Here is a 22996-nt window from a genome sequence, read left to right as displayed (position 1 = left end):
GGATTCAGTGCTTGCCCACACACAATGTGTGCACAATCTTCACTCCCTGGGGAGCATTACAGCTACTGTATGCGATGAATTCTGGCTGTGTGAACACATCTAGAGAGAGGGAGGATAGAGGAGAAAGTGAGAAACGAGAAGAGAAGGGGTATACGCACAGGAATAGAGCATTCTGGTTAACCAGATCAGGCCATGTTTCTTTCTAGATGTAATCTTCAGTGTAAAGGAAAATGTTGATTTATTCGGTGTGGCACCCACATATTATTGGCCCTCTTGAGTTCATTACTTCCGCTTGCGTTTAGCAAATCAGCCTCGCATCTATATCGAGATAAAGGCTACGACCTATATCCCTGGAAACAGGTAAAATTGTTTGTGTAAGTTTGGTAATTTTTTTCTTCCATTAAAGGGTGTACCAGTATGTTGCAATGGCCAAAATTGATTCCATGCTTATAAACAGTATATTGATTTTTTTTTTTGCCCTCTTTATTTTTGTATTGTCATGAGAAGATTGAAATGAACAAATATATACATTAGACATTTAAAAAAAAAAACCTATTTAAAAAATCTATATATGGTTAAGAAATACTGAACGGATTTCAGTTGGAAGTTGAAACAGTAATTTCTATCCTTCCCAAATTTGTAATCAAATTATATACACTGTATATCCTTTTAATGTTATACCTCAACTCCACTTTGACTGTAAGGCAGGGTAGTGACTGGTATCTCTTCTTGTCTGGCTTTTCTATTTACCTGTCATTTGGTGTATCCCCTTCCACAAGTTTACACAATTCGTATCTACTTCACGGGTTTTCGTTTCTCATTACTTCTGCTGTTGCGCATCCCCTGGGGCAGCGTAATTACGAGGTGTTGAGACGTAGAATGGATGTACCTGAATGAGCATGCTCCCTCTATATTAAAGCCGAAATCGACTACCAATCATGTGATTGCTTAGTACTGGTCATGTGATTGCATTTAAAAAAAAACTGCCAAGAAGTTATTGTAAAAGGTTGATTATGAAGTGCATATAAATCTATGGTGGAAATTAAAACGCAATAACTAAACAAAAAAATACACATCGCAAGGTTTTGGAATCGTCCAAATTGTAAAAAATTACTTGATCTTGCTGTAAAATGACATACAGTGTTAAGTGCAGCACATGGATTTGGGTGTATGGGACTACACTCATATGGGTAATCAGAATTCGATCCCAAGTTTTCAAATCTATTTCTTGCAATATTTGGAATATTAGAGCGCTTTAAGAGCTGTCCTTTTCATCTGACATTGTTACTCGATTATCAACATGGGGATAAAATAAATGAGAGAGTTCACAAATTATTCTCACCTTTTCCAGACGTCAACCATCTCTTTAAGGGATAACGACGCAAGGTGTGTTAGACGTGTCGGGAATGATTACATCTCAAGGTAGCATCAAAATATCCTAGAGGTTATTTAGTTCTCAATGCATTACTGTTCAATTGAATTGGGACTAGACTTTCAGAAGACGCAATCTGTTCTTCTCTGGATGCGCAGGCCACATAAATCTTGGATAATTATAATTTTTTTCCATAAAATGTAGATTTCAAGTACTCTTTCTAGTCCTTCCTGTTTTTTGTCTCTCATTCTCCTTAAATCATCCGTTCTGTTGCCCCTGACTCCTATAATTTGCTGTGACGCATTACGAAGAGCTATCAGGAAAACTAGACATGACTTTATGTACTGTTTAATAGCCTGGGAGAAAGAGAGGACGGGAAAGAGGGAGAGAGAAGGACGGACAGTGTTTATATCTGTTGGTCATTTATTCAGTGCACGATATTCAATCGCTAACTGTCAGAGTGTAAGCTGATACAACAAATTTAATTTCGCCGCAGTGAGCCTTACATGATTGAGCCAATAGAGGTGAAAAATGGGCCAGTAGCACATCTTGGGCGATTTGCACGTTTGACAAAACATGGACGCAGGGGGATGAAGCTCGACAGAGATAGAGAGAGAGAGAGAGAGAGAGAGAGAGAGAGAGAGAGAGAGAGAGAGAGAGAGAGAGAGGAGAGAGGGGGGAGGGGGGAGGGGGAGGGGGGAATGAGAAAGATAATTTTTGAATTTTTGCTTATTAGAAGTGATGATATGCCACAGATTGACAACTCAAATACAAAGAAAGAAAGACAGATGAATAGAGAGAAAGAAATAAAGGAAAAAATAATCTTTGAAATAAGATTTCCAGAAGTAATGAAATGTAACAGATAATTCAGAAGGAGAAATCATTAACTTGGCATATAGTTTGATGCATATTAAAAGGAAAGATTTAAACTACTGAAACACTCTTTCAGGTCAAGTGTAGCAAGAATCCAATTAATTAAAATCAAAGGAATTTATGAAGATTGAAAAGTTTCTTTTTGATATGAAATACATGTTTTCAATGAAAATTTGGATGCTCTCTTATTAGTTCATAGTTGTAACCAAATCTGTTTTTGAACAGAACTCTTAAACACCTCTTGTAGAACTCGACACAAAAACAGCACCGTGGATTCTCTGCTTTCTCAGAAATGATCTCTCCTCGATGGCAGCATCATCACGTTCCAATTACAGCTCCCTTTATCTATCCCAAGCTTCCGAGAGAGAGAGCTTCCCTTTAATATCATACGCCTTCTCATCTTCAAAGGTTAATATATGTGTCTATTCCTCAAACAACGATGACAACTCCTTCGCCAGCTAGCTAGCTAGCATCCATCCCTATAAATAACTCCTATTGTGGCTAAGCAGCACTGGAAGATGTAATGGATCACATAGGCAATATTCTCTCCAAGTGTGATGCCGCCTTTTGTGTTGTCTTTGTCTTGCTGCGTGTCTTTATAAATTTTGTATACCATATAATGTCTGTAAATAGTCTTACAAGAGTGATCTTTTATGTGATGTTTTTCTTCTTTTCTCTGCCAGTTTTCAATAGTGGGGAGATTCATAAAGAAAGTAGTAGATATTACCAACCAATACTTATATTTAAAATGAAAGTAAACATGTTACAAATGGGCATTATGCAATCCAAGAAATTACTTTTGAAATAGAACAAAAGTGTATGTTTATTCTTATTATTTTAGTCATTAGTTTTTAGATGACTCCTTTGTTTTAGTTGAGTTTATGTTGGTTGGCATGAAAGTGAGAATATTGCCTTGTTTTCATGAAGATAAAAATCATTGATATCATTCAGTTGTGAACAATAAGCAATAATGCCAGAATATTAGTCTTTGATTTTTAACTATGAGAGAATACATGTAATTCTCAATTTCCCTAATTAGAAAAGTTATGCCTGTTAAACTGTGTAATGAGGATGGGTAAATATATTGAGTCGTAAACATATCAGATTAATAATCTCTGACATTTGATAAAGAGATTATGCAAGTGCATTTCTTTCCTGTAAGAATGTTATATTTATTCAACATTGTAATGATGATATCAAGAAAAAAGTTTTTTTGTTTTCTCTTACTTTCTCTTGGCAACAACTTCTTGGATAACATTGATTATTGAAAGATTGCCAAGAAGCAGGTCCATGGTATAACTTGCACAAAACATCCATATAGACTTATTTTCTGTACCAGTATATCTAATAACTAGGAAGGAAATTACACTTTCCCCCTACAAAACATGAATGTCATATTGCATAGTTATGGTATTATAATTATGTTATCTCTTCTTGTTCATTGCTTTTATGCAGACATCTACTTTGATCTGAAGCCTACCATCCAAGCTGAAGTTGTGAGATGCAGTTGCAAGAGACCGTACAACCCTGAAGAGAAGGGATGTGGAGAAGACTGCCTCAACAGGTGAGATATAAAATCTTGGAAAGAAAATATTCAGAATGTTGTGTGATTTTCTTTTCTTTCACAGAGAAAAGAAAATATTTGAAATCATAGGTGTTTTAAACAAACTGAAAATGATTATTCCAGACTTTGCTTTTGGTTTTCCATTGCATCAGACAAAAAAAATCTGCCCTTGAGAAATGCATGTCTTCTCTTCATTAAAAAAGCTGTCAATTTTAATGAAAGCGTGCACTGTAATGTCATGAGATCACTTCTTATGACAGCTGCACTTAGTATCACGAGGATGATTCAATTCTTTGAATTCCATTGCAAAGGCAAAGTATTCCCCAAATACCCTCAAGTAGATCACGCTTTATATTATATTATAATCCCTCTGCTTCGAATGAGATCATTTAGCCTGAATGTTGGGTGAAAGGGGGGTGTACTGTTACCCATAGGAGATTCATTTTCTTCCCCAGAATTTATTTCATCCTAAATCAAACCCTGTCTAGGGAAGCAATTAAACTATTTTTATCTGTGATCAGTTAGACGAGGCTTTGTGAGGGCTTTGTCTGAGTGCAAGACGACTTTGATATACAGAAACAATTTATAGATAGATAGTGACTCATGAATGAATCAAATGAGAGAGAGAGAGAGAGCGGTGAGTAAGTGACGGGCTTACTCATTCCAACTGCTCATCTTAATTTAGCCATGAGATCATGTGTGCTAATCTGATAGGGGTTTGGAGAGGGAGGGTTTCTGTCATGGCGTACTTCAGCCGGTCGGTCGGTCGGTCGTACTTGGGGTTCGGCTCAGTTGAATTAACCCCCATCACCCCGTGCTTGATTAACCTCCCAGTTCAGACTACCGGAATTTATTGTATCGTTTTACGAGAATCGTGCAGCTGTACGACTAACAAATTATCTTTTTTCCGGTCTGAATGCCATATAGTGAATTACATGTTTGAACAATGTTTCAAACTAAAACTCAATTAAATATCAGGGTCCTGCTCTGGATGAATGTTAGATTGTTCGAAAATCGTGTAACTGGTCGCAGCTTGTGAGTGCGCACCAATGATTGACTAGCTATCATGTCATCTGATTTGTTAAAAAAACTAGTTTCTCTGTAAGACTTTTCTTTATAAAATTATGATCTTGTTATCTAGTGTGTACGCCCATTTCACCATACGATAACTCTACCTACGAAGTGTCTTAATACAAGTTTCATATAAACTTCTTCAAGTTTGATAGTTTAATTAACCCTCATAACCCCATATGTAATGAGCTTGAGTAACTAGAGGAAATTATATGAAATTTGAATAAAAACAAATAAAGAATCTTTGAATAGCAAAAGGGGTAATAGAAACAGGACATCAACATCTCATAAAGAAATGTGGCATTAAGTAACTAGTTTTGATGAGGTGTAGCCAAATGAGGAATTACGGTAGTCTGAAAGGGGGGGGGGGGGGTCACCTGGTATGTAGGTAAGCATGCATTCATTTACAAGTGTTACTAAGTCTCATCTGTCTGTCTGTCTGTCTATCTGTTTGTCTGTCTGTCTAGCAGGGTAATCATTATTGCAGGGTCGTGTGAATGACCCTGGTTTGTGTAACATGGAGTGGGATATCAATTATGAGAGTTGTGGTGTACTATATATGTGGACTACATCATCTGGAAATCTATGTGTATCTGCTATCTTTCTGTTTGTCTCTTTCTATTCTGTAGTTTCGATTTTGTTCAGCATTTTTCTTTACAATGATACTGTTTCTCTTTTATGTTTTCCCTTTCTATTATCATTCATTTCCATATTGCTGTTATTTGTGTTCTATTTTTTTTTCTGATGATAATCTTGTTCTCTTTCTCTTTTTCACATACTCTCTTTTCCACTTCCTAATACTCTTCTCTCTCACTTTGTCTCCCTGTCTCTTCCTTATCCTCACTTTCTCTCTCTCTCTCTCTCTCTCTCTCTCTCTTTCTCTTTCTCTTTCTCTCTCTTTATTGCTCTTGATAATTGTATTTTCTGTCTCTCCGTCTTTGAATGGTCAGCTTTAGTTTTCTTATTTTCCTGATTTTTTCTTCCCGCCTTTCCATCATTATCATCATCATCATTCACTAAAGTCCCTCTTACGAGGGGTTACTGACTTTCGCGTCATGACACTCCCTCCCTCCCTCCCTCCCTTCACCTTTCTTTGTTTTGACATTTAAACTGGTGGAAAATTACTCACTCAGAGAATTACTCATGCCTATAATACATGAGTAATACTATTACTCAGAATTTTCTCTCCAAAATAACTAAAATACAGTACCTGCAAAACATTGATATGAATTTTTGAAATGTATCACATGGGGATCTTGCTACAAATATAATCCCCCTGTAGGATAATGGTCCTAAATTTCTGAGTTCACATGTCTCATTTGATAAATCAGATTGATTAAGTTTGAGTAATTCTTATAAATATGTGGCATTTGTCTAACACCTATTCTGTGATCTTCCTTGACCAGTGATAATAGAGCTAGCTTTCTTAATCCCTATCTCTCTTTGTTTCTCTGATGAAGTCGATTTATTCGGCTTAGAATGTTTTTATTCTTAATGGACACTTCATGTCCTCTGACTAATCATGATTTACCTGGCTTTTTCAATCTCTTTGTGTTTTATCTGATGATTTTTAGATTGAATCAACATGAGTGTTCTTATTTTTATAGGACATTCGATCTCTTTGTCAAGTGACTATATGTTTGTTTTTTCAAACCTCTCTCTCTCTCTGTTTCTGATGTCAGGATGATCCAGCACGAATGTTCATCAGCGTCCTGTCCGTGTGGCGACCAGTGCGCCAACCAAGTCATCCAGAGGCATAATTGGAGTCCAGGCCTCAGAAGGTTCATGGTGAGTAGGATCATTTCAACAAGTTATTCTATCATTCAGGGTTCCCACAGTCATGGGAAAGCCTTGAAAATTATGGGGGGAAAATCAAAAGAAAATCTCCCAAAGTCTTGGAAAGTCATGGAAACTGATTGCGGGTGTGGCTATGGCAGCCTGCCAGTTTTAACTGACAATGGGCATGGTTTTTGTTTGCTGCATGGATGCCGCAACCCTTACCAAAAAGGTACTTCTCTGGTCATGGAAAGTCATGGAATCTGGTTCTTAAATTTCTGATCAGTGCATTTGTTGACTTGGGATCTAGTGGAGATTTGTTGGAACCAAAGGCTACCACATAAAGGGAATTTTAACTAATCGCAGAAACTTGATTGGGTGAATGAAGAAACCTAACCAACCCCTCAAAATGTGAACTATAAACTAGATCTCCAGTACAAAACTTTTGCCGACTGTAAGATGATGTGAAATTCAAGATAGTTAATGCTACTTTTAAATGAATTAGAAAAAAAATGAATGAAATATGATTAAAATTTAACAGGCTTGTTCATATGACTTTCTCACATCCCCCCCCCCCCCATTAGATGTACAGCTTTGAAGTGACTATTGTATTATTGAAGTTGATTCCGTCCGTCCACCATGTCAAAGAAAATGATCTGTCGACCAAATTGATCCAACGATTAAATGTGGACAATCTACGTCCATCATGGCAGAGTAGTATATTTTCATATTCACTCATCTTTTTTTTTTTTTAAACTACAGACTGAGAATCGAGGCTGGGGCGTGAGGACCCTCCAACCCATCCGGCATAGCTCCTTCATCATTGAGTACCTGGGTGAGGTGATCAGCGTCAAAGAGCTGTGGAAGAGGGCGCTAGACGATTATCAGTACCAGAAACATCACTACTGCCTCAACTTGGACGGAGGGATGGTCATTGATGGTTATCGCTATGGCAATGAGGGTCGCTTTGTAAATCACAGCTGCAATCCCAACTGTGAAATGCAGAAGTGGTAAGGAACTCAAGGTTCTTCTTAGATTTAGAAATCAATGATTATCTTTCACTGGTTTACTGCTTTTTATACCACCCATGTGAAGAGGTTTTTCAATATTATGACTCTGTGATGCCCAATTCTTTGTAAAAAGAAATGTACAAAGTAAGACATTTTTCTTATATATATATATATATATATATATTTTTTTTTTTTTTTTTGGGGGGGGGGGTTGTGGAGTGTGAGAATTTTTTTTTTTTTTTCTTGAATACTAATATTTGCCATCTTACAATCACCTACAAAGCTGTTACACATGTAGAAAGCAAGATTACATAATTTAAGCCTTATACATTTGTATAATTTCTCTTACAAAATGTAAGCGAGGATGACTGAATTCTTGTGATATTATGTTAGAATCATCAGTGTTTTTAAAATCAAGAATGTTTATCTTTTATTGATGATATTTTCATCTCATTCTTTTCTCTCCTTCAGGATGGTGAATGGGTTGTATAGGATAGGAATGTTTGCCTTGAGAGACATACAACCTGGAGAGGAGCTCACATATGACTACAACTTCCACTCATTCAACATGGAAACACAGGTAAGCAGTGCTCAGAAATATGTTTCATATGGGACAGGGCTCACTGAAAGAGGGGAAATGATATAGATATTTGAAATCAGATTCTTGAATTACCAATAAGTTATCAGGATTTTGTAGTCTACCCCCATTATGAATATATGCAATTCTTCATTTGATTGCATAACTCATGCTCCAGGGTCATTTTCTTATTTTTGTCAAATTTCCATCTCCAATTCTGGACCAAACACTTTATCCTCAAACCCAATATCAACCCTCACTCTATATATATTTGAGAAATTAAAGGTTAGAACAAAGATTGGATAATTTTTAATGTGCCAGTAATAATAGTGTTTTTCACATATGTCTTGTTGTTCTTACATCTGCATTGTTTTTTGTTGTTCATTTAATGCACCATAACAGCAAGAGTGTAACTGCGGTCATGAGACGTGTAGAGGGTACATCGGAGGAAAGGCCCAGAAACCTAACACAGTGGTCAAGAAGAACAAGGTTGCGGTCAAGAGGTCATCTACATCTAAGAACAGTCGGCAGGGGAAGATCATGAAGAAGAATCATGTAAGTTCAGGTTTATCAACAAAGGCAGAATATTCTGGGAAATTATAGATAATCAACCATATTCCAATCCTTTGTCATGAGAGATAGAAGTTGTAGAATACTGAGGTGTTAATGAGGCAGACTAAAGTTTCACAGATTTTCAAAGATAATATTGCTTAGCTGGACAAGGATTTGATTTTGATATGACTTGCATTTCCCATATACTCCAAGCAAAATTTATCTTTCTTTATGTTTAATAGGTTATAATGCTTTTGAGGGTGGTGTGAATTGGCTATAATAATAAAATATGCAAGCAAAAATTATTTAAATCTTTAAAATCTTCCCATTCTCATACTTTGTTCTTCTCTTGATTTTCTACATGCAGTGGCATCTTTTATGAACATACTTTTCTTTTCATTTTATTCTAAATCTTGTATCTCTTGTATCTCTTATATCAAACAAATATAAACATCCTGAAAATCATTTGATTAAATTCCAAGCTAATCAAATCCATTTGTTTCCATGGTTACCAGGAGGGTCATGGAGACGAGGAAGGAGGAGAAGGAGTATCATCCAGACCTAGAGAGCTACTCCTCCCCAAACCCATGTCATACAGGGAGATGAACTTTGTAGCTGACAACCAACTCTTCTTGCTGAGGAACATCGAGAGAGTGAAGCGAATACGGGAGGCCATCCTCAAGAAACGTGAGATGGGTAGCAACCTCAGGACCAACAGTGCTGAGAGGCAGTATACCAAGGACAGGAGTGGGAAAGGTGAGAGTCCTCTCAACTCAACCGGTAACTCCTTTTCCCTCTTTTGTTAAAGATAAAGTTGAGTTCTGGTCATGCGATTGCATTGTGAAAGAAAAGGTGTGGAATGGATCAGAAAAAGTTGATCATGTAGCATGTAAGTATTGGTGTGTACTGCAAGGTTCTCGAGTCATCAAAATCATAATAAATTTGGGCCAGTCTTGGTAAAGTAACAAGCACTGTACACAGAAAGATGTATATGGGACTACACAAACGGTGTCGGGCCTACTTACCTTGATTTCCTTATCTTTCTATGCTCATTACTCAGCCAGTATACATTTTCTCCCGAGATTGTTTGGCAAATCACATTTATTGAACGACAGATTATCTTGAACATTCAGTGTAAGTTTTGTTTGATTCTGTGAGAATTCATTTTCTTTTTTTTTACCAGAACTCAAGTTTATCTTTAATCATCATAACCTGCAACAGACCACTTTGGTCCCATGTATAATAAATAATGTAAAGGTTTCCTAACCAACTCCTTTTGCTGTTTGGCGTATAGTAGAGATACAATAAGTCACACTTAAGATTCACTTCTGATAATTCAACATTTTCTACGGCGACAAATCTCCAGGCTTTGCTTCACCAAAGATACAGGGTTAGTGTTGCAACTGAGTTTTAGGCTTGATTTAGAGTAAGGGTTAGGATTAGGTTTAAGGCTTGATTTATAGTTAGGATTAGGGTTAGGTTGTAGGCTTGATTTATAGTTAGGATTAGGGTTAGGTTGTAGGCTTGATTTATAGTTAGGATTAGGGTTAGGTTGTAGGCTTGATTTAGAGTTAGGATTAGGGTTAGGTTGTAGGCTTGATTTAGGTGTAGGGTTAGGATTAGGTTTTAGGCTTGATTTAGAGTTAGGGTTAGGTGTAGTGTTGGGTCCAGGGTTGAAATTGGGTTTTGTACATTCTCACTTGCGGTAGGTGCTTTGACATATAAATGAGTCCACCGTTACCCAGTTAGATCTTAAATTATTTATGCTTTGATCATAATGATACCACTGACTGCACAACAAAAGAGTGTTCAGAGAGTTTTAATCAGTTAATTGAAAATTGTTCTTTCAAAGTGTAAAGACTAGAAAGAAAGAAGACAAATAAGTGTGAGAACAAGAATGGGCGTCTGTGCATGTAATGAAATATGAGATGAACATTAGAAATAGAAATTTAATAAGGAACAACAAATTTGAAAGTTTCATGAGAATAAAAGGCATTATCTGGCAAATGCCATGGAGATTGTTATTGATATGTTGGTCGATTTAAAGAATCCAAGTTTATTATATTATGATCAGCCATAGGAATGAAGATGTTTTTCAGCTGACTGTCAAGATGTAATGCTAGCTATGTAATCCATACCATGGATCCAGATTGCATCAAACCTTCTATTCTCTCTCCAACGTAACCTGAGAACTCCAAAAACATCCTCGGATATCAAAATGAATAGTGACATGAAAAGCTGCAATGCCCCCGCTGACAGAGTAACCCCTTTGTATCGGGAAAGCCAAATGTCAGAATGCATCGCTAATCCAATTGACCCTGTTTTTGTCTGTTGGTTAGATGTGTTCATGGCTCAGTACACAGCGCTGAAGACCTCACGCTCGGTGAAGACCAGACGTCTGGCTGCCGCTCAGGAGAACACGGAGGTGACGAAAGCAGCACGCCTTGCTCAGGTCTTTAAGGATATCTACACCGCCGTCTGCACCTATCGCAACCCTAGCGGACAGAGCCTTGCCATCCCGTTCATGAATCTACCATCAAAGAAAAGGTGATTTAATCTTTGGTTCACTACGCCTTCCCTCTTCCTGTGTGTCTGTCTGTCTCTCTCCTTCTTTAGTTCTCCCTCTTATCCTTTTCACATTCATCTTTCACTCTCTTCCTTTCCCCATTTTTCTCTTTATCCCTCTACTTTATCCCCAATCTCTCTACCTCTTTTTTCTTTTCTCTGTTGTGCCTTCGTGCCTTTCCCCCTCCCATGTTTCATTTCCTTTTCTCTCTATTATTACTTGTTATATTGTATTTTAATGAAGTAATATTCAAGTAGATGTACGTTGAAATACATGTGATATTTAATTCAAATCTTGTATATTGCAAAATATTGGAAAATTTAGAGAAAGCCTAGATTTCTCTAGCGGGGAGGGGTGTAGTTAGTAGAGGTGAAAAACATAAAGGAATGCTTCACAATCTCTGATTAATATTATATGTATTGAATAACTCTTAAAATCTAAAAGTATATATCTATTATGAATGACATCTATGTTTTTCACTAGTTATACATTCAAATGTTAAAGATAAACTTTAGTACTGGTAATGCGATTGCATTGTGAAAGAAAAGGTGTGGAAAGGATCAGAAACAGTTGATCATGTAGCATGTAAGTATTGGTGTGTACTGCAAGGTTCTGGAGTCATCAAAATCATAATAAATTTGACCGAGTCTTGGTAAAGTAACAAGCACTCACATAGAAAGCTATATATGGGACAACACACATGGTGTCGGGGCTAGTACTACCTTGATTTCCTTGTCTTTCTATGCTCATTACTCAGCCAGTATACATTTTCTTCCAAAATTGTTTGGCACATGTCATTTATTTGTAATCTTGAACATTCAGTGTAAGTTTCGTTTGATTCTGTGAGAATTATATATTTTTTTTTACCAGTACTGGAGTTTGTCTTTAAAGTAAGTTTTTTTTCTGATTGATTCATCTAAAGGAAATGCAGAGAATCCATTTTAATAACGTTTCATTGTTTCTTCTTGCAGGAACCCCGACTATTACAAGCGTATCTCTGACCCGGTCGACCTGAGTACCATTGAGAAGAACCTGATGACAGGCAAATACAAGAGTGTGGAGGCCTTCGACTCAGACTTCCTCAAAGTCTTCAAGAATTCAGAGGTCAGTGAACTCTTCACTTCTTCTCTCATGACTTTGAGGGGTCAGTGACAGTGGCAGTTTTGAGAAAAAAGTGGTTTGTGTGTCACTGAGCACTTGGCCTTAAGGAGTTAAGTCTATGTTTCACTAGCCATTGTCTGACTTCAATGGGGTGTTGGGTGGAGTTAAGTCTTTGTGTTTCCTGGAAAGCCCACTTTTTTCTGAATATTTTTTCTCTCAAATACTCATTTTGGCAAAATAAGGAGTTATGTCATTGTGTCACTGAACCCTCAACTTGTTTACTAAAATGTACTTGTAAACACAGTGTACTAGGAGCTGTACACCTGCTGCAGCTTAATAATGTATTTGTATGTCTCTTCGGTGATCTTTGTATTTGTGATGTGTGATAAGGCAAGGCCAAGAAGTCAGTTTCTATTTGTCTTAGATAAACTCTAAGTGAGTATGTCAGTTTTATATTGTTGATAATGGGTTCATCTATCTCATTGGGTACTTGAAATTACCCGTATTGACATTGAAAAAATATATGAACAGACTATTTCCCGGTGAGCTCCGCATTGATGATTTTCTGATCCTCATGTGTTCAAGTGTGCTCTCTGATAAATATGGAATCAATCAGACATTTTATATTTAAAGGCATTGTTTAACAATGTTTCCAGTTTTACAAATCTGAGATGCATGGCCCTACGTGTTATCAGTGTCTGTAATATGGTGTATCGGTAATATTGAAGCCCTAAAAATATTGCACTTAAAAATTATCATGAAGTGCTTCAAACAAGTAAAAATCTTTGAGTGACCAGTTTTACCATACTCATTTTCCCCAATAGACTGTAGTGTTATAGAAAACATTGGTATAACAGTTTTTGAAATGTCTAATTCTGATCATAAATATCTTGATAATCAGACAGGCGATCGGCTTGTAAAAGTCATGGGTTTCCTGACTGACCTAAAGGTTTGTAATTATGATTTCAGCATGAGCTAAATCCAGGATTTTATTTCAGAATCTGAGGCAATGTTTCCGAGTCACTTTAACATCCTTTTAGGTTCACTGATTTCTCTGCTACATGTACTTTCGTTGTCATTCATTCTTAAAGTGTTTTCTACCATTGCTGTATGTCCAACAGAAATACAATGGCAAGCGGTCAGACTTAGGGAAGGATGCAGCAGTCCTAAGGAAGATCTATCTGACTGCCAAGGCTCAGGCCACTAGCCATCTGCAGGACATCCTAGAACCGGTCAGGAAACAAGTGGACCTTGAGGCTCTCAAAGTGGTCAAAGGTGGGTGTTATCAAAGACATCTCTAAAGACATCTTTCAGACTGACCTATGTTTTAAGCCTCACCAGTAATACTCCACTTTGGTGATTAGTGAATAATTAGTGAAATGCATAAATGTAAAAACATTAAGAAATATAACCGTCTGATCAAGAACACATTATCAGTGTAAGGTAACTTTACAACAAATTACATTCAGGATTAAAATACAGGTGTACTTCCAAAATGTGGATAAAAATGCTGCCTTGACAAAATTTCTCTTCGAAGTGTTTTTCTTCTTTAAAAGAGGATTATGGAGGCTTTCATTACTTCAAGCTATGTGATTAAGGCATATTTTGTATAATTTCATAATATCTTTATGCATTATCAAAATACGGCTTCTTCACATTGTTTAAGATTCAGAAATCCACAAATCAAATCAAATCATTTTGTATTTTTTGCTTCTCTTTGCTCAGACCCCAAGGCAGGGCCTAAGGAAGAGGAAGAAGAAGAGATCATTCGATGCCTGTGTGGTCTGTTCAACGATGAGGGATTGATGATCCAATGTGAGAAGTGCTTCGTTTGGCAGCACTGCGACTGTGTAGGGGTCAAAGATCAACCTGAGCATTACCTCTGTGAACTCTGTGACCCTCGACCTGTGACAAAGGTTAGTTTGAATAGAATGAACACATGCATGTCAACACATTTTTTCTTAAAGATTATTATCATTATCATTTTATTTAGCAAAAAAACTAATAACAGACAACATTAGTTGAACAGATTTAGAAAGTACAACCTCTGGAATGTCATGGACTGATAAATTTAATTAATGAACAGCATACAGTGCAATGATTTTAAAATTGATGTATACATCTATTTTGCAGAATCTGATTGTAAAATACGTTAGTTTAATTGAATTAGTAGAGTACTAGTGCTCTGTGAAGCACTTGTTGCATCAGTCGCTTTAAAGTTCTATGTTCTATACCGGTATAAATAGCATATATTTTTTTTAAATAAATTTTCTTATTTATATTATTGCAGTCATACTTTATTGCCAAGGTAACAATGTATTTAATTTCTGTATGCACAAGATGGAGAAAGAATTATACCAAGTATTTTGTAATCCTTTTGCTTTCTCTGTAGGAGATTATAATGGCCCCACAGCCCAAGAATGCACAACCCAACCATACGTACTATCTATGTCTTCAAAGAGATGATACACTCATGGTTAAACAGGGTAAGTGATGATGATGCTGATTATGATGATGGGGATGATTACGATGATGATTACAATGATGATTACAATGATAGGGATGATTATGACAATAAAGATAATGATGATGACAATGGTGATGATGAGGGTGATGATGGTGATGATGATGGTGGTGGTGATGGTAATGGTAGTAGTGGTGGTAGTGGTGGTGGTGGCAGTGATTATGATGATGGGGATGATTACGATGATGATTACGATGATAGGGATGATTATTACAATAATAATGATGATGATGACAATGGTGATGATGATGATGATGATTAAGATGGTGATGATGTTGATAGCGATGGTGATGTTTAGTATGGCCCGACGATTGCTAAAAGAAGGGTAGTAGAGGTGACTCGATTCCACACAAATCAAGATTGGATTCCATTTCAAGCAGCCTTCTGATCTCTGTATTTTAATTTGTTGCCAATTTACAGGTGATTGCGTGTACCTTGCACATGAGAACCAGAGACGTAACCCAGATGGCTCACCGATGAGAACATCAGCTAGGATCATGGCTAATACCACACCAGACAAGTTCAACATCTTCAGGGTGGAAAAGCTCTGGAAAACTGAAATGTGAGTCGATGCGTCTTAGTATTCACCCTCTATTCAATGTAATCAGAGCTTTGATACCCTTAGCTGTCATCCATTTCTATCTTGAATTACCTGAATTACCTACAATGAGGCCGAGTTATTCTAAAGACTTGTAGAGTGCCTGTCAGGTTTGTTCCTGATCGTATAAAGCTCATCAATCAATCTTCACAAAATGGAGAAAATCTAGTTCAGACGGTTAGGTTCAAACTTATTACACTTCTGTTTCCAGTGGTCTGCCTCAACAATGTCAGCAGAGAGGTCTTTATAAGAGTTAACCCCCCTTTGACTTGAAGAATGTAACCTTTTGCTGGTGCGACATCTCCTTTTATAGAACTTAAACTTTTGTCCTCGAGTGACTTGATCGTTAAGAACAATCTTGTGAAAGATCCCTAATTTCAGACTTCAAAGTAATGGTATGAACCCTAGATTCATCCCTTTTGTCTGAAAACTTCCTTAGAAAAATAAAGCAAAATACATTGTATTTCTAATATTTGACATATTTATAAGATCAAGAATACTTATATATTTATTCCGATCCTGTCTCTCTTTTTCAGAGGGGAGCGCTTTGTATTCGGTCACCATTTCCTGAGGCCTCATGAAACTCACCATACTCCGTCCAGAAAGTTCTTCCGAAATGAGGTAAGACTTTGGCAAATAGAGAAGGCGAAAAACCAACCATCTTAGACTTGTTTATTTTATTTGTCTCCGATTTAGATAATAATATTAATAACAGTGGGTTCTTGTATAGCACTCATGTCTGTCAGACTGGACACTCCTGGCGCTCCCGATTATTAACCTGGCTTTAGCATGGCTGCCATTACAGCGCTCTAGCATTTCAAGGAATAAATTACTACCAGGTACCCATTTACTTCACCTGGGTGGAGAGTGGCAAATGTAGATCAATGTCTTGCCAAAGGACATTAGTTACAATGTTATAGTCTTTTGCAAATTGTTTTCATCAGCGTAAGGAATACCTTTCTGTTCACGAGAGCTCTATTACGATTCAATGTTGAATAAAAGTGATTTACTCATATATATATATTTTCTACCACAGCTAAATTGCTCATTGCTCTTGTGTATTTTTTTGAGGTTTCATGCTATGCCACTAATCAGATTAAAATTCAATGATCAGTTTTTTTGTTTTTTTGTTTTTTTGTTTTTGGGGGGGGGGGGGGGGGAGGGGTTCTTTTTCTCCCCTTTATATATTGCTATTATGATATCACCAGCAGTTTTGATTGGCATATATATGTGTATTGACATAATCCATATATCTTGTTACAATGCTACTAATATCTGTATTGAGTTCAGGCTAATGAAATGACCCTTTCCATACCATGATTTCATGTGATTCATACAATGTTTCTCTTTGCCATTGTATCATATTGACAGTTTGAATACAATGTTTTCTGACTTTTCTTTCCATTTTGTGTTTAGTTGTTCCGAGTGCCTCTGTATGAGATCATTCGACTAGAATCCATTGTAGGACTCTGTTGTGTGATGGACCTTGCCAAGTACTGCAAAGGTAGGTACACCTCTTGCAAGGCTTCAATTCTATATGCCATATAGACCTTTATAATCAGGAATTTCGGTTGAAATTGGTTTCTTGAAAGATTCAGAACTTCCCAGATCTCCTAAACCATATCCGATGTCAGGATACCTAGAGGGTTTAGCAAAGTGTACAAACTAATCACTTTGCCAAGGAAAGTGTTTTGTTTGATTTTTTGCTCTTATAACATACCTTATGAAACATTTTAGAATGAAACATTTTAGATGTTAACATTTCTCCTACCTTTTCTGCAATTATGAATGTTGTCTGTACATGTATTATGCACTCTGTCTCATGAAATGGAAAAAATTACATCAAAAGATTGATGGGATTAGGTAGTACGTTGTATAGGTGATAATTGTTAGTAATGGGATTATGACCTCAGCTGTATCAGGATGGAATTGAACGAAGATATTGGATTGTTTCTTCTAACCGTTTATACTACATTTACCTGTTACTCGTCCAGCTTTAGGAAGCAACACCTGTTCAGTCAAACATTGAGTTTCCAAGATTATAATCTTCTTAAGGTCTGGTATGGGATTCAAATATTGAGAGAAAATTGCTGAGATTTATTCTGCAGTAGATTGGTTGTTTGAACCAGTGAAATAAAAACAAATGCAAAAACCTTACTGGGCATCATCTTCGATAAAATCCACAACTCCCATTTGCACATAGTGACCCGTGTTAAGCACATTCAGCCCCTATACATTTTTATAACCAAAGTTGTTTGGTACATGTCATTTACTTGTAATCTTGAATATTCAGTGTAAGTTTCGTTGAATTCTGTGAGAATTTATATTATTTATTTACCTGAACTTAATTTTATCTTTAATCCCTCTCCAGGGCGACCTAAAGGGGTGAAGGAGCAGGATGTGTATGTCTGTGAGTACCGTCTGGATCGGACAGCTCATCTCTTCAGTCCTATCGGCAAGCTCAGTCGATATCCCATCTGCACTAAGAGATATGCCTTTGACAGGTTTGAGAAGAAGCTTGTACCCAAGAGGGATTACACAGTAAGCAAACAACCATTTCCACATTTAAATTTGGTGTAAGAATATCAATATCAAAGCAGCATATTCCTTTATTTTCTAATTTCATCACATTTCACCAGTTTCAAAGTTTTTACTTTTTATTAAATTGTTTTTTTATTGTTTCCAAACATTATGTTTCTTAGTTCACCAGTAGATAATATACAATCATAGACTTCAACCCTAGCTATCTTAATCTTCACATTAAGTGCAAGGGATAATAGAAGATTCTGTTATTTTTTTGAGCACCAACAGTACAGAGAATTAATTGTGATGGGACGTTTTGTTTAACGTAGTGAAATCCCAGAAGCTGGAAAAACAATGTATTTTGATGGTGTTAGACTTGTCTTCCTAACTGTAGCTGAGTTGAATTTGTTTCATAAGCAACAAACGTACTTGTTTGAAGTTTGTAGCCTGAAAGCTTTGAACTCATACACAAGTGAAATGTATTCATCTTTTCTTTTGGTTTCTTTTTTTGTTTTCAGCCTCATTACATTCCAGAGCATTTCAAAAGACAACAAAGGTAAGAAATCAAACATTATTGATTATTCTTCTCAATTTGTAACCACCATCCTGTGGACAATTGCCCCTTGGAAAAATGTACCCCCCCCCCCCTCTTCCCTGACAATTACACCCTGGACAACTTCCTTAGTGGTTTACATTTAGTGTCATGGGGGGGGGGGGGGGGTTCAATGAGATGATTATCAGGGTATGACCGTGAAGGGGTTGTGGTCCTAGAATCCTCTTGTGATCAGGATAAACTCCATACATCAAAGATAGATTCGTAGTAGCATACTAACTTGTTCGGAGCAGAGTAGCTTGAATACAAGCACCTGTACAAACACCTGTACAACCTAAAATTATCCATATCATGAATTCAATGTTCTGCATACTTTGTGCGATACATCTTTTGTGTATTTCCAACACGCTATTAGATGATTCTCTTTTTGACATACATTATACATGAATAACCTGTACTCTGCACTCTGTACTTTACATAATATTAGATATTCACTCTTCTTTTCTTTTCTCCCATATTTTCTTCAGGACTAACCCGGTGAAGTGTAAGAAGGACAAGACCTCAGGCTCCGATGAGTCGATCAACAACTCAAATCATAAGAATGGACTCAAGAAGTCAGGGTAAGGATATCAATGCACTATACATTATTTTCAAAGAGAGAAAGGATAACAGTCTTCTTTCGTTAACAGTTTTGAATTGTTTCTTAAATGTAAGTCAGTATTTAGATGTATGGTAACTGGAAGATGGCAACTAAGCTCTGGTCAATATTATTTCAGTTAAAAGATCTTTTTTGTGTAATATACAAAACTGATTATGAATGAATGATTGCACAAATTATTGAATGAAAGTACAAACCGTGGATGAATACTCTTAGATCAGACTTCATTTCATTCTTCCCCTCTCTCTCCTCGGTACCAGCGATGCAACAAATACCTCTGACAAGACATCAAAGAATGGCAAGAGATCGGTGGGGCCCAAGACGGAGGCTGATAAGGAGATCCAGCGGGAACGTCTCGATGGTATCATGCTGCGGCTTCTCTCTCAACAACGAGCTACCAAGCAGTGTAAGGCTGGCTCTCTTGATGATGATGATGATGATGGTGGCCCTGCTGTCTGTTAGTGTTCCATTTTGTTATTTTTATTTTCTTTCTTTCATTTCATTTTACATTGCTTCTGCCTGCATATATCCATCATGTTATTGTATATGCGATTATTTTTGTGTGCAGATATTTTAGCGATTTGGGACAAACCTGAGAATTTTGCAAACATATAATTTGCTGTTAGCCTTTCTTAACACACAGGCAAATGCATCTCGTTATGCAACAGGTATTTTTTCGAGCCCAATTTGTGAAATATTGAAACACTGTAAATATACAGCATGTACAATATCTGAGCCTGGTAAGGAGCAGATTTCATTTTGATCAGTCAGACTTTGTGAGAAACCCTAGTCTTTTATGTCTATATGAAAAAAACAGTATAAGTTCAAAGAAAATACGAGAGGAAATAGAAAATGAAAAGAGAAAAGAATAATGCCGCAAGGTCATTGAAGTTATTTCTCAATTAGAAATCTGAATTATGAGATGGTTCTTTTATAGTAGCTTTAAATTTAGGTGCACCATTTAATCAATCAGTTTCTCCACATTGAAAAATACACTGATTCTTTTTAAATCTTATGATTCCCAAAGTCTGCTCTAAATGAAATCTGCTCTTCAACCAACATGTTTAGAAAAAGGTTTTATAAGTTTGCCACATTTTAATATCAAATAATATGTTCACATTTGATTTTCACTATTTCAGTATCTCGTGCACCTTGCAAACTACCCCTGATCTGCCTCCTTCAATTATTTATATGAGTATTAGTTATTCTCTCAGCATGAAACTATAGGATTGATTTAATAAAATGAATACAAATTTTAATCTTGATGATATCAAATGATACTAAAAAAATTATGGCATTTTGTTACGCTGCATGACTTCTCCCCTTTAGAAGAAAAAAAAAAAAATTCTCTGTCATTTAAAGAGCATCACTCAGATTAAATTGCTAATCTTAATCATTATGCATTATGTAGCACACAATTAGCATGTCATACTTAATAGATGTGAGATCATACTTGCTTTTTTATTTAGTTCCTTGTAGAATGATATGAAGAAAGAAAAAAAATCCACATCCAGCCTTTTGCATCCTAAACAATGCACATCTTATTTGCCTGAGAGAACATCAATACTTATTTTTCCCTCATCTTTCCAGACATTCATTGAATTATACATTCTATGATTTTATCATCCCTCAATGAGTTCTTGTCTGCTACAGTAGTATTTTCCATGATAATCTTTTGTTTTGCGGTAGCATGCATTCAATAAAAATAAATCATACTTCATTTTGCTTGTCCTATTCTATAAAGCATTTGTTTCATTTGCACATATCATTTGTGTTGAAGATGAAAAATCAGATTAACATGATTTTTTTGTTGCTCTGTTGAATTGAGACATTATTTCGAGGTATGGGCATGTAATGTACACTTCTCATCGCTTTCTGTTCTTACTATTGTAAAAAATAAAAAATAAATGATGGTGGTTTGAATACGTTTAGCTTCCATTATTGCTATTATCTCCTGTTCTCCGTATATATCATCACTTTGTTTTCCATTGATTCTTATTCATTGCTTGACATTTTCAAAGTTCAATTTTCTTCTGAACGAGTCTATTAGCACGCAATTCAAAGCTAAAGAAAGATTCACAAGGCTATTTGGTGAATGTGAGTCCGATATTGATGCGCTTCTTTTAGAAGCAAGTTCATTATAATACCCTCTATTGTCTTGACCAAAGCCAGTCAAATTAGCGAGATGACCTTGTTGAATGTATAAAGAGATGATTAGTAAAACAAGATTATTGTAAAGAGGTTGCGTTCTCTTGTACAGCTGAAAAAAGCTTTCTCATTCTTTCATAGGAGATATGTCCCCTGGAAAAGATTGCTCTTCAAATGTGACATGAAATAGCTGGAAATAATAGACCAAGCTTCTGTGCCACAAATGTGCTATCCCAAATACTCATTTCTGTATGCAGTGCTTGTGACTTCCAGCGAGAAAACCTCACAGTAAATACCAATCCTCACATGCATATTAACCAATACTCAAATTAGACAAATATATACAGAAGATGTGCAGGTCGTCACTGTTTGGATGTTGTTGTTTTTTACAGTGGATGTGACATACCTCCTGGAGCAAGGCAAGAAGCAGAGGAAGAGACAAGCGCCGGTCATGGAAGGCTTCATCTGAAGGTCGCTGTGGCGATAGACTGTGAGGGAGGCACCCTGGCATCACCCACCCACCCATGCTGAGGGTCATGTGAGACAGATGTTACCATAGAGACGACGAAAGCAGGAAACGAAGGAAGGCGGGCTTTGATCCAAGTAGATGAGATTACATTTAAATGATATGAAAAGAGAAGTACCAATGGAGCAGATGGCTCCCCCTGTGGTGGTCTGGACTCGAAATTACAAATCGCAAGTTCAAGTGTTGCAGACATTATGGTTCAGGAAACGCAGTGGTAATGGTGTGAAAAGCATGCTAGGATAGGTAATGACACTTCATAATGATCATCAAATTATATACGAAGCCCTGAAAGTTTTGAAGGGTGGATAGTAAAGGAAATTTAAACATTTCTTTGGTCAAGCTGTAGAATGATTTGATAGTTACTGCTCTGATATCTTTCTCTCCCATCATACAATAGGTCCAGCTCTTTTCATTTGAGACAGAAAGTATAATGAATATCCTTGATAGTTATTTGATGACCAGAGGGTATGTTAATGAGAGAGAATCTTGAAGTACTTCCAGTCCATGCACAAGAAATATACAAAGACATGCAACTTGAAAGTAGAGTATTAATGTACTGACACCGGACAACTGGTAGAGGTACGAGACAAAATTTGAAGGTTGTCAGGGTTTCTGATAAAGAAATTTGATTTCAAGGGAAACTGTCTTACAAAGTTATTGTAAGTATTGATTGTTTATTGAATATGGTTTACTCATTAGTTCACACAACAAGGCAGCAGTTTGCTTTCCTGTCAGTCCATGAAATGATTGAAAACAGAAAGCAGTGATACACAATAGAAATATGTTCTCACCGATGATCTCATACATGTATTTATAATGAAATTCAAAGTATTTGTTTCTATGTGTATCAATGCTTCTCTGAAATGAACTCTCCCATTTGAATTCTCTGTACAAATTGTTGTGCATATTATTCTGTTTGTTCTGTGATATATAATTCAACATGAGTTCAAGAGATGAATTTGGCTCACTTTCATACTGCTTCTGTCTTAACCATTAATCATGTT

At 36.5% G+C, this 22996-nt stretch overlaps 1 protein-coding gene across 5 annotated transcripts in view; it reads left to right on the top strand.

Annotated features, from left to right (window-relative positions):
- The window catches only part of LOC579712 (histone-lysine N-methyltransferase ASH1L), a 76495-nt gene extending 54198 nt beyond the window's left edge, over nt 1–22297 (top strand). For 3 of the 5 annotated variants that reach the window (XM_030976608.1, XM_030976607.1, XM_030976612.1), the window contains 19 exons: nt 3701–3809; nt 6563–6668; nt 7419–7666; nt 8138–8246; nt 8646–8798; nt 9311–9575; nt 11135–11342; nt 12333–12465; nt 13584–13737; nt 14188–14378; nt 14855–14948; nt 15407–15548; nt 16121–16205; nt 17001–17088; nt 17956–18125; nt 18626–18663; nt 19188–19280; nt 19579–19775; nt 21859–22297. In XM_030976608.1, the coding sequence (XP_030832468.1) occupies nt 3701–3809; nt 6563–6668; nt 7419–7666; nt 8138–8246; nt 8646–8798; nt 9311–9575; nt 11135–11342; nt 12333–12465; nt 13584–13737; nt 14188–14378; nt 14855–14948; nt 15407–15548; nt 16121–16205; nt 17001–17088; nt 17956–18125; nt 18626–18663; nt 19188–19280; nt 19579–19775; nt 21859–21935 (2660 nt within the window). In that variant the 3' untranslated portion in view covers nt 21936–22297. The remainder of the gene's footprint in view (nt 1–3700; nt 3810–6562; nt 6669–7418; nt 7667–8137; nt 8247–8645; nt 8799–9310; nt 9576–11134; nt 11343–12332; nt 12466–13583; nt 13738–14187; nt 14379–14854; nt 14949–15406; nt 15549–16120; nt 16206–17000; nt 17089–17955; nt 18126–18625; nt 18664–19187; nt 19281–19578; nt 19776–21858) is intronic. The other 2 variants (XM_030976609.1, XM_030976611.1) reach the window with 2 other exon arrangements.
- Nucleotides 22298–22996: the final 699 nt, after the last annotated feature.

The sequence above is a fragment of the Strongylocentrotus purpuratus genome, unplaced genomic scaffold, assembly GCF_000002235.5.
Source record: "Strongylocentrotus purpuratus isolate Spur 01 unplaced genomic scaffold, Spur_5.0 spur5_scaffold_9, whole genome shotgun sequence".
Classification (NCBI taxonomy): Eukaryota; Metazoa; Echinodermata; class Echinoidea; order Camarodonta; family Strongylocentrotidae; genus Strongylocentrotus; species Strongylocentrotus purpuratus.
Note: the sequence above shows the minus strand (reverse complement) of the source record. Positions and strands in the feature narration are given on the sequence as shown.